Here is an 11,840-nt window from a genome sequence, read left to right as displayed (position 1 = left end):
CTATCCTAAATTGCCCATAGTGTTCAGATGCATTAGTCAAGAGTAAATATAGAGGAATAGGGTAGGGGAATGGCTCTGGATGGGTTACTCTTCGGGTCTGGCGGGGGGGGGTCAGTATGGACTTGTTGGGCCAAATGGCCTGTTTTCACACTGTAGGGATTCTATCATTACAGCCCCAGGGTAGTTGTGGATATGCAAGCTCCTGAAAGCAGTAATAATCTGAGGTTCAACTGTTGCCCAGGCCTTCTCACAGAAACTTGTAGATTCTTGCATTAAAAATTAAGGTCTTCCCTTTTCTTTTCTTGAAGATGTGGATACAGAAAGTGACATCAAGAGAGGTTTCGCGTTAATCCCATACAGCCTGGTCCATCCATACCACATCCAACAGAAACGCCCTGTGTTGTTCTCCCCTACGTCACTAGCCAAAATGCTCGTGCAAAAGTTGCTCAATTCTGGAGAAGCCATGGAGTTTGACATATGCAAATCAGGTAAAGTTGAATCATGTGACTTGGCCACAAATGTTTTGGGTTACGATATCAATACTTTTACCCAGAACTGGGTAAGGAAGGACTAACTGTTTCCACAAGCAAAATGTTCTGTATGCAGAAATGATAGTTTTAAGATAATTTGCAAACTGGAGGCGACATGCAGATAAAGCATTTAAAACATATGATGTTCTGAAATACATTATGTAACAGGGTGGTGGAAGCAAATTCTGAACTGTTAGTAGGAAGTTAGACACATACTTGAAAAGGACTGGGGCAGTCAATGGGGTTTGGGATTAGTTAGATCCCAAGTAATGACACATGCCACATGGACTGAATGACTTCATTCTGTATTGTATTTGTTAAATCTAACCTATGATGATTGGGATAACAGGACACATACTCCACCAGCTTTAAGTTTACGACATAAAATGTTTGGCACAATCCCAGTATAAATCATTTTGCATCACTTGATATTTCGAAAAGCTTCTGCTTTGCAGTAGTGATAGAAGTGGAAGAGCTTAAGATATGTAGGTGCAGTCACGCTGCTTGCAACTAAAGTATTCTTTATTTCAGTTGTTGAATGAATTGCAATTTGTAAAAGGAATGTTTTCATTAGCAGGTGGATGAAACTGAAAAAACTGTGATTTATGCTAAGTGTCATATTGGCAAGTTACAGTTAGTGTGATGGGACAGAAAGAGGCCAATCGATTAGGTGCAATGACTATATCATTAGACTGACCCACGTGAAGGCTTTGTTTTATTGTAAAGATTCAGACTTTAAGTATGAGTGAGTAACCAGTGCAATCCCTGCTGTGGGCTTTCAATATATTATTAATGAGGATATTTTTCATCAGGATGACAAGAGTCTATTTTGACAATGATGATCTATATTTCTTTCTGACTGGCCCCTTAAGGCAGTCAGTATTCCTCCTCATGTTCATTTGAAATACTACTTGATGTTTGGTTTGTGGTAATAGTGGTTATATTCTCTTGAGTTCTACCTTGAGGCAGTTATTCTGAGCAGCAGAATCTCCACTCTCCTAGTTCACTGCCTTCAGGCTTTTTTTTGCCTGCCTAAAGACTGAAATCTTTCTGTTCAGTCTGTTCACTGCCTGCAGGCTTTATTCTTGAAGGCATTGGTCTCTCAGTTCTGCTGTCAGATATGTTGGTTTGTGTATACTGGAATGGTGCAACATGCAGGATTTTTTTAAACAAACAATTTTATTCTTGTATTTTCTTTTATAGTTCCTTAGGAGTGATGCCATTACTATTTTACCTTGTGAATTGAGGACAAAACATCCTGGACTCATGCACTTATTTGTCTGGCCTGGCTTTGATCATCTTGCAGAGGCTTGGCTTCCACATCTTGCAAGGCTCTCCTTCACATCTGCCTTCACTAATGATTCACTCTTATACCCAAGTAAACTGTTGGATTGCATATAGAAAGGTGTTTAGATTCTATCAAATTCAGATTTGAATTATGATTTTTTACTCTTTTACTGCCAGTCTACCTGAAATCAACCACCTTTATACAAATGCAATTTACTGTAGATGGTGGAAATCTGACATTCAAAAAGAAAGCAGTCTGCCAGCATTCCGTGAATAGAGTGACAAAATTAACATTTTTGATTTATGTCGGTTCACCTGATCTGGGAAAAGTTTGAGATTTAACAGTTTATAAGCAAGTGCAAAACAAGGAAAATGAGGAGTGATGCAGACATAAGCACTAAGGAATGAGTTGCTAGAGTCCAGAGTTGATGAATTGGCTAAGTGGATGAACAATTGGATAGTACAAGTGGATAGTACAATTCAATCAAAAATGCAGGCAATGGGACAAAAAAAGCATCCAAAGGAGGTGTAAATGACAACAACAAATGACTTTTTAAAAAAAAATCGGTTTTACAGTGGTTATGATCTGTTCAATTCAATGTTTGATCCGGAAGATTGTGAATTGCCTAACTGATAGGATGAAGTGTTGTTTCTCAGGTTTATGTTAAGTTTTATTGGAACAATGTAGAAGGCCAAAGTCAGATAGGCCATATGGCTGTCCTCGTTCTGTTACGCTTTTCAATGGAGATCTGTGGAATGTCTGTAGAAATTCAGTGAAAGACCATTTAAGTCTCATCACAGATAATTTGAATTGAATAGTAAAAGTGCGGACTTGTGTAATAGCAGTTGACATGAGGTGCTGATTTTGTTTTAATAACTGGTTTGTTGCAGTTTGTGTTACAGTGGAAGAGTGGTTTATTCATTTTCTTTAAAACAAGGCACCAACATTGTTGATATCTGATGGAATCTGCGAATTTGTTGATGTATTGTCTAAGATTTTGAAATTAAAAAATTATTTGTTTTATGTTTTATATGGTTGCACAGAAGCTACTGCCTGAATTTATGGCAGATGCTAGCTCAGGCTTAGCCTCTGTATCTTGCCTACATACCATATGCTTAACATTCTAAGGTTTTGTTATTTCAAAATTTGTCCCTGAAAATAAGTGTGATCTACTACCATATTCTAAATATAAAACCAATTTCTATCCATTTTAATGTGATTAGGTTCAGGTCAGCTAACAAAGAAAGTGACAGATTGAGTTCACATAAGCTTGACAGGTTTGAAAGAACAACAAAGGCCACCCTAGTGCGAGTGGCTGTAACTTTGGAAGTATATTAGATATGTGCATTTGAGATAGGAGATACAGCACTGCAAAAGTAAACTAGATAATTAGTTAAAATTTACCATCATAAATCGCACACTTACTATTTAACAGGCTAGGGCTCTTTTCTGAAGAGAAGGCAGAGGGTGGCGTGAAATTAATGGTTTGGTGTAGAGATGTAGAGATGATGTTGCCATTGATAAGTGAAATAACTCCACAGAGGCAGGTATCCTGTCACCAAGTCACCTTTAATTTACATAAGCATAGTACTTGACATTGGTTCAGCTTTCTCAGAGCCTGTGGTCAGCCATCTTGGAGTCAGGCCTCTGAAAGTGACTAGATTCGAAATCCCCTGTTCATTCATTTTTTTCTTCCTGCCACTACTACTACATAACAGTGCTTATTTCATACCCAAATCCAGGTGTGCATAATTAAGTAAGTGCAGGCACTCAGTGAAGACACCTATGTGCAAATAATTTTACTCAATATTTCCACCACCAGGAAAAACACCCATGTGGTCTGGTAACTAGCAACAAGCAAAGCCAGATAATGGCAATGCTGATGTGAAAAAAGTGATGGGGGGAAAGAATTAAAGGAAGAAAAAGCACTCCGTGCCCCCACTGTGCCCACCTTTCCCTAAAGGCACTGAAAACATTGGTGGACATCATATGCTCTCTCTCCAAGGACCACTCCTGTTTATAGCTGTCTGCCAGGGCTCCCTGATTAGGATAGTTAACCTGGTCCAATCAGGGAACCATTCTTACCTCAACACCATCGCAGTGGGAAGAGACCAAAATTAAGGGTCACCATCAGGTTATTTGAATTTGGGTGAAACTAGAACTCAATCACAAATAATAGCTTGGGGGAAAAAGGCAAAGCTTACCGAAGAAAGGCTTGGACTAGTGGTTCCCGGATTGCCAGTTGTGACACTGTGGAATTATGAGACAAGAAATTGGCGTCTTAAACTTTGAAGCAGCAATGGCTTTGCAGCAAGAACTCTGGTTGGATAATGCAAAGCTCATTTAAATGAGTGAGATATTCTATCTGGGGCACGTCCTAATTAAATACACTTTGAACCTTGATTGTTGCAACCAACAGAGCCTGCAAATAGTCAATGTTTTAATTGTTTTCTTGTGTCTGGGTCACTGCTGAATCCTGTTGGACAACTATTCCCTGAATCCCCTCCCCACTTTTCACTCTTGGATTGCACCAAGTGTGGTGAAACCTTAAAGGGGGGTCACAAAAAGGTTTGAAAACATCAGTATAGAAGATTATGCTGCAAAGATATATAATTTTGTGCTGACAGTGGGAAGAGGTTTGTGCAGATGATAAACACAAACTTAGACCAGTCGGGCCAACTTTGAGTGAATATATCGAATTGGTTATAATCTTACAATTTACAAGGGGCTTTGCCAGTTGTTTACTTGACAAATACATGTTGGCTGAGAAGGCACAAAACAAATGCTGAAAATAGTCCACAGGTCAGGCAGCATCTGAGAAACAGAGTTAACGTTTTTTTGTTGTGATGTTAGAATTCCTCAGCTGATATAAGTAAGATTACATTGCAGAGTGTTATTGGCATGAATGCTGATGGGTAGAAATAAAAATCAGCCTGGGTTTATGTGCTTGTCACTATCAGTAATTCTGTTAGGAAAAATATGCATCTGCAGCTAGCAAATGAGATTATGATAATTCAGTATGTTGGAAGGGCACGGTGGTGCCCAGGCTCAACATACGGGCAAGATAAAGTAGAGTCGCAAAAGGTTTTGAAGTTGTCATTTTTTTTCTTGGTTTCTGAGGTGGCTGCAATGTCACATACAAGATCTAGGAGAAAGTGAGCACTGCAGATGCTGGAGGTCAGAGTCAAAAAGTGTGGCATTGGAAAAGCACAGCAGGTCAGGCAGCATCTGAGGAGCAGGACACACAAGATCTGCAGACTGAACCAAATGGAGGATGGGGTGGCAGATAACTACTTGATGTTCGAGTGTATGGGTTGTTTGCAGTTGTGGGGGTCTCTCTAATGGCTCTGCCTTTGCCTCTACATGGTCCTGATGAAGTGTCTCTATGCATTTAGTGCCTTCCTGAATGGGCTTTCTGCAATTTGGTCGAAGCCAGGCACTGCCATTAGTTGGTGTTTGATCTCTTCGAGAACATCCCTAAAACATTTCCTCTTCCTCTTGGGAGTTTGCTGCCATGACAAATAACCAAATAGAACAGTTACTTCAGCAATCTGGTAAATCTTACTCCAATATAAGCACTTGACCTCACAGCACGTAGGGGAGAAAATTGGAGAGGGAGGGAGTTTGCAAAGAACACTGAAATCATTGTCCAAACAATGGGTTAGATTATTTCATTAACTTCAATATTTGCCCTTTAGATATTTTAAACAAAGAAGAATATTTGCAGAAACAGAAGTCAGAACCAATTATCTTCTCCAGAGAAAAGCATTTAAACACCTTTGAATGTGTCATGCCTGCTAACATCAAAGCTGTAACTGCCAAGGTAAATAAAACTTACCCGTTTACTTTTTTTTGCTATATTTGTTACATACTGTGGGTAATAAAAAGTACTTGTTATGTTGTTTTTTTGCTGCCAAGATACAAAATTGAAGCAAGAGCAGCTTGTTTGTACAGTGGTTTTAAAATAATAAACATATCCCAAGGGTCTCCACAGGAGCATTGTCAAACAAAATTTGTCACCAAGCCACATGTTACGCAGGGTTGAATGTGGCAGGACCATGTCTGGAGGTAACAGAAGCACAGATGAGGATTTGAGCAGCAGATGAACTGAGACAGCAATGAAAACAGGCAGTGTTATGGAGGTGAAAATAGATTACTCTTAGTGGAATGGATGTGTAATTGAAAGCTTATCGTGAAGTCAGATATGACAGAAGTTGACCGCCATCTGGTTCAGCCTCAGATAGTTGCCAAGGAGAGCAATGAAATTTATGATGGGGGTGGGGGTGAAGTATGTGATGCAGACTGAAGACAATAACTTCGTCAAATTATTAAGTCTGGACAGCAGAATTAGCCATTGACAATACAGCAAATAGGAAACTGTCTGTCTGTCTGTCTGTCCAGCTGTAAAAATCAAACAAGCAGAGAGCTTTTACAATTAAAAGAATCTAAACTTCTGAGGGGTTTTCTTAAGAATAGGGCAGGTAATAATTGTTTTCAGCAGCAGTTATATTAATTATGAAAAAATACAGGTTAAAATTAATTATAAAAATTAAGAATATAGGCTTTATATCAGCATTTGCCTGAGTTGTTAAGATCTGGAATGATAGAACATAGAACATAGAACATAGAACATAGAAGAATACAGCGCAGTACAGGCCCTTCGGCCCTTGATGTTGCGCCGATCAAAGCCCACCTAACCTACACTAACCCACTATCCTCCATATACCTATCCAATGCCCGCTTAAATACCCATAAAGAGGGAGAGTCCACTACTGCTACTGGCAGGGCATTCCATGAACTTACGACTCGCTGAGTGAAGAACCTACCCCTAACATCAGTCCTATATCTACCCCCCCTTAATTTAAAGCTATGCCCCCTTGTCATAGCTGACTCCATACGTGGAAAAAGGTTCTCACTGTCAACCCTATCTAACCTCCTAATCATCTTGTACACCTCTATCAAATCACCCCTAAACCTTCTTTTCTCCAATGAAAACAACCCCAAGTGCCTCAGCCTTTCCTCATAGGATCTTCCTACCATGCCAGGCAACATCCTGGTAAACTTCCTCTGCACCCGTTCCAGTGCCTCCACATCCTTCCTATAGTATGGCGACCAAAACTGCACACAATATTCCAGATGCGGCCGCACCAGAGTCTTATACAACTGCAGCATGACCTCAGGACTCCGGAACTCAATTCCTCTACCAATAAAAGCCAGTACGCCATATGCCTTCTTCACTGCACTATTTACCTGGGTGGCAACTTTCAGAGATCTGTGTACATGGACACCAAGATCCCTCTGCTCTTCCACACTACCAAGTAGTCTACCATTAGCCCAGTAATCCATCTTTTTATTACTCTTACCAAAGTGAATCACTTCACACTTAGCTACATTGAACTCCATTTGCCACCTTTCTGCCCAGCTCTGCAGCTTCTCTATATCCCGTTGTAACCTGCCATATCCTTCCTTACTGTCTACAACTCCTCCGACTTTCGTATCATCCGCAAACTTGCTCACCCAACCTTCTAACCCTTCCTCCAGGTCATTTATAAAAATGACGAACAGCAAAGGTCCCAAAACAGATCCTTGCGGAACACCGCTAGTGACGGCACTCCAAGATGAACCTTTGCCATCAACTACTACCCTCTGTCTTCTTCCAGAGAGCCAATTCCTAATCCAAACCTCCAACTCACCCTCAATGCCATATCTCTGTATTTTCTGCAGTCGGGTGAGAGTGTGGCAGACATCAGCAACTTTCAAAGGATGAATACTTGGAAAGAAGAAATTTGCAGCATTTGCAAGAGCGCATTGGAGTGAGATGAAATGAATAGGGTGTTTTAAAAAGAAAGTGGTACAGAATTGATTAGTTTATGATTTTATGACTTAGCAAAGCTACCAATAGCTACCTCACCCTTTGCCCAACTTTAGATGAAGAACAACTCATACTCCAATAGAAACAACATTAAGGTGTTAAACAAAGGCTTAGGATTGGGAGAAAATTTTCAGTATGGGACCTAAGTGATGATAGGAACAGGCCTTAGTGTGGAATAGAATAGAGTTACAAGTTTGGAAGAGCTAAATTTCAGCGGTTGGTGGATGTGGTCTCAGTGTGAATGAATTTTCACTTGTATTTTCATTTGTGATAACAGTAAAAAGTTTGTTTGTAAGTATAATAAGTTATTGGCAGCAATTGTTAAAATTCTTGTGGAGACAGATATCTCTACTTCAAGGTTATGAAGATCCAAGCAATGAGTTTAAAAGAAACAAATGTCAAGATTTCATGGTTTAAGAATTTTACTGTAAAGAGCAAACTAAATCAATAACATTACTTAACAGGCCACTTAGATAATCTGCAGAAAAGGAATTTTCCCATTACTTAATTAATGCTAGCAGAAGTGCGTTGAGCCATATTTGTATACGAGACCATGCACTCAGGAAATGATGCCTTCTAGATTTAGTTACAAACTTGTCTTGGCTTTTGAATATGCTCCTTTCCATTTGCCAAGCCAGGCAAGCTTTCAAGTTATTCTTTGAAATTCTTTTCACTCAATTGTCTGAGCAACATTGTGCCTTACTCAAGTCTTTTCAATGTTATGATTCCGTGGTCCTTAAACCTCTGCAAGTTCCATCACTTCAAATATCAACTCTACTCTCACCAGCATTCTGCTTAGACCTGGAAAGGGAGGGAAACCAATCAAAGGCCAAGTCTGAGAGCCTCAATACTGAACGATCAGCTTCATATCTTGTGTGGAGTTGAAGACTGGCACTTGGTTTCCTATGGATTTTGGCTTGAGTTTCTCTTCCTATGACCACTAGATCTCATGGGCTTGTCTCCATGCAGATGATTTCACCATCCCCCCTCCAGGACATTTTTTTAACTTTCAGTTGAAGGTAAGAAACAGTTTAAAGCATAAACATTCTAAAACATCTTGCATTTGTAAACACCAGACTTCATAGTCTTTAAATTCAGGAGCTTATTACCTTTCAACTCACCACCTCTTTCTCTTCCTTTGAGATAATTCTTAAAGGAACTCCCTGTTTTGGTCACCCTTGTGAACTTCGCCTCCTTAGTGAAGCACCAATTTTGTTCCTTCTGTCTATAAAGTAATATTGAATAAACATCCCAAAAGAAGAGGCCCTTTAAAATGTAAGTTGTTGTTGTGAGATATTGTGAAATATAGAGTTGCTACAGTTGTTGGGATAATTGAAATTAGGGGGATTCAATATTTTAAAATCACACAGCAGCAATCATAGCCTTATTTACATTAAATAGTATAGCGTGTTTGTCTGAAATTATTTTTGCATAATTTAGATACATTTTGTGAACTAGTGAGATGCATGCCATAAGATTAAACTTTATTTTGTTGGTCATACTTTCATATCAGTCAGAAGATTATAGCCTCTATTCTAAGACCAAGTACATGATCACATCTTATGAAGGACAGCTGCATTTTTGGTGCTGTAATGAGATATTGAATAAAAGTCCCATTTTTGCCTGACTTTTTCAAATGAAGATGATGTGGCATCATCTTGGAGGTAGAGCAAGTTCTCCTGGTTTCTTTAAGGAAAAAAAAACACTCCCCTCTGCACCAATGAATGAATGAATATATAAGTCATGCATAGTTAATGGTGGGGATCTTATAATGCACACAAACCTGCCATATCTATCTAAATGACAAGCATCACTCTTGTCAAATTGATGTGCGTACAGCATTGAGGCATATAATATGCTTTATTAAATGCTAGTTACCTTGGGTTCAAGATGGAGTTAAAGTAGAATCTCATAGCAATGCAACAAAATTGTTCATGGTTTTACATTAATATGAATGGCTTTACTGATTCTCTGCTTCCAGTGATGTACAGTTACTTTTCCTTCTGACATTGTAGTAGAATTTTGCATTCTTTTACACCAGTAGAGCGAAGAGTGTAGTCATTTAGCAGAAATGTGGATCAGCAGAATATGTGGCGAAAAGATTTATTTTCCTGTCCACCCTCCTCCTCATCTGCCCATCAAGTTAGAGTGAAAAGTGACTCTGATTCCCCTGTAATGCCAGCTATCGCTCAATGTGAAGATGTTTCGTGTGTCAGTTTGTGTCTAGGGGCTTGTTGGAAATGAGCCAGTGCAAACTCACCCTAATCTTTAATCAATGACTGTTTATTTCAACCAATTCTGATCACAATGATGAAAGGAGGGATGCAAGTCAAGTCGTCCCAAGTGTTTTAACTCGTTAATCAAACATCAAGTTCAATAAATTAGCATCCATTATCTGTGCTAAGGCTTAATTTCCCTCAGCATCAACTAGACATTTATCAAAATGGCTGCCTGGACCATGATCCACAATCAACATGTTTGGGTGAGGGGTGAGGGGTGGGGGTAAGGGTAAGGGGTGAGGGGTGAGGGGTGGGGGAGCTATGTAATTAAGACTTTCCCTTTTTATTCTGGAATTGAATTTATGAAACAGTTTCACAGTAACATTTTGAATCTCCTGAAAATTAAATCTCTTTATATACCTGGTCACGATTTTTTATGAAAATAGACAAAAATAAAATAAGTTTACTTGCAAGGGAAAGGAAATTGCCTGGGATGCACAGACTTAAAATAAGATCAGCAACAAATTGCTAAGTACTATCAATGATAGATAATGACTTTGGAGGGCCTTAACTCCAATCAATTAGGTCTGTGTAGATCATTAACACTGACCAGATTATAGAACATAGAGCATAGAAAAATACAGCGCAGTACAGGCCCTTCGGCCCTCGATGTTGCACCGACTGAAGCCTACCTAACCTACACTAGCCCAATAACCTCCATATGCTTATCCAATGCCCGCTTAAATGACCATAAAGAGGGAGAGTCCACCACTGATATTGGCAGGGCATTCCATGAGCTCACAACCCGCTGAGTAAAAAATCTACCCCTAACATCTGTCCTATACTTACCACCCCTTAATTTAAAGCTGTGTCCCCTAGTAACAGCTGACGTCATTAGCGGAAAAAGGTTCTCACTGTCAACCCTATCTAAACCCCTAATCATCTTTTACACCTCTATCAAATCTCCCCTAAACCTTCTTTTCTCCAATGAGAAAAGCCCCAAGTGCCTCAGCCTTTCCTCATACGATCTTCCTACCATGCCAGGCAACATCCTGGTAAACCTCCTCTGCACTCGTTCCAATGCCTCCACATCCTTCCTATAATATGGCGACCAAAACTGCACACAATACTCTAGATGAGGCCGCACCAGAGTCTTATACAACTGCAACATGACCTCAGGACTCCGGAACTCAATTCCTCTACCAATAAAGCCCAGTCCACCATATGCCTTCTTCACAGCACTATTTACCTGGGTGGTAACTTTCAAAGATCTGTGTACATGGACACCAAGATCCCTCTGCTCATCCACACTACCAAGTAGTCTACCATTAGCCCAGTAATCCATCTTGTTACTCCTACCAAAGTGAATGACTTCACACTTAGCTACATTGAATTCCATTTGCCACCTTACTGCCCAGCTCTGCAACTTATCTATATCCCGCTGTAACCTGCCACATCCTTCTTCGCTGTCCACAACTCCACCGACTTTCATGTCATCCGCAAACTTGCTCACCCAGCCTTCAAGCCCCTCCTCCAGGTCATTTATAAAAATGACAAACAGCACTGGTCCCAATACAGATCCTTGTTGATCACCGCTAGTAACTGCGCTCCAAGATGAACCTATACCATCAACTACTACCCTCTGTCTCCTTCCAGCCAGCCAATTCCTAATCCAAACCTCTAATGCACCCTCAATGCCATACCTCCGTAGTTTTTGCATTAGCTTGCCATGGGGTACCTTATTGAACGCCTTACTAAAATCCATATACACCACATCTACTGCTTTACCCTCGTCCACTTCCTTGGTCACCTTCTCAAAGAATTCAATAAGGTTTGTGAGGCACAACCTGCCCTTCACAAAACCATGCTGACTATCCTTGATCACATTATTCCTATCCAGATGTTCATAAATCCTATCCCTTACAATTCTC

The 11,840-nt window shown here is 40.0% G+C and overlaps 1 protein-coding gene and 1 long non-coding RNA gene across 3 annotated transcripts in view; one reads left to right on the top strand and one right to left on the bottom strand.

Annotated features, from left to right (window-relative positions):
• Positions 1-11,840, bottom strand: part of LOC140464345 (uncharacterized) — a 163,794-nt gene that overhangs the window by 72,091 nt on the left and 79,863 nt on the right. The window lies entirely within an intron of this gene.
• Positions 1-11,840, top strand: part of card11 (caspase recruitment domain family, member 11) — a 369,647-nt gene that overhangs the window by 339,383 nt on the left and 18,424 nt on the right. Inside the window, exons 24-25 of the mRNA XM_072559295.1 lie at positions 309-488; positions 5,517-5,641. Coding sequence (XP_072415396.1) covers positions 309-488; positions 5,517-5,641 — 305 coding nt within the window. The remainder of the gene's footprint in view (positions 1-308; positions 489-5,516; positions 5,642-11,840) is intronic.

Source organism: Chiloscyllium punctatum, chromosome 40, assembly GCF_047496795.1.
Source record: "Chiloscyllium punctatum isolate Juve2018m chromosome 40, sChiPun1.3, whole genome shotgun sequence".
Taxonomy (NCBI): Eukaryota; Metazoa; Chordata; class Chondrichthyes; order Orectolobiformes; family Hemiscylliidae; genus Chiloscyllium; species Chiloscyllium punctatum.
The sequence above is the reverse complement of the archived record's forward strand: the minus strand, read 5'-3'. Positions and strand labels throughout refer to the sequence as shown.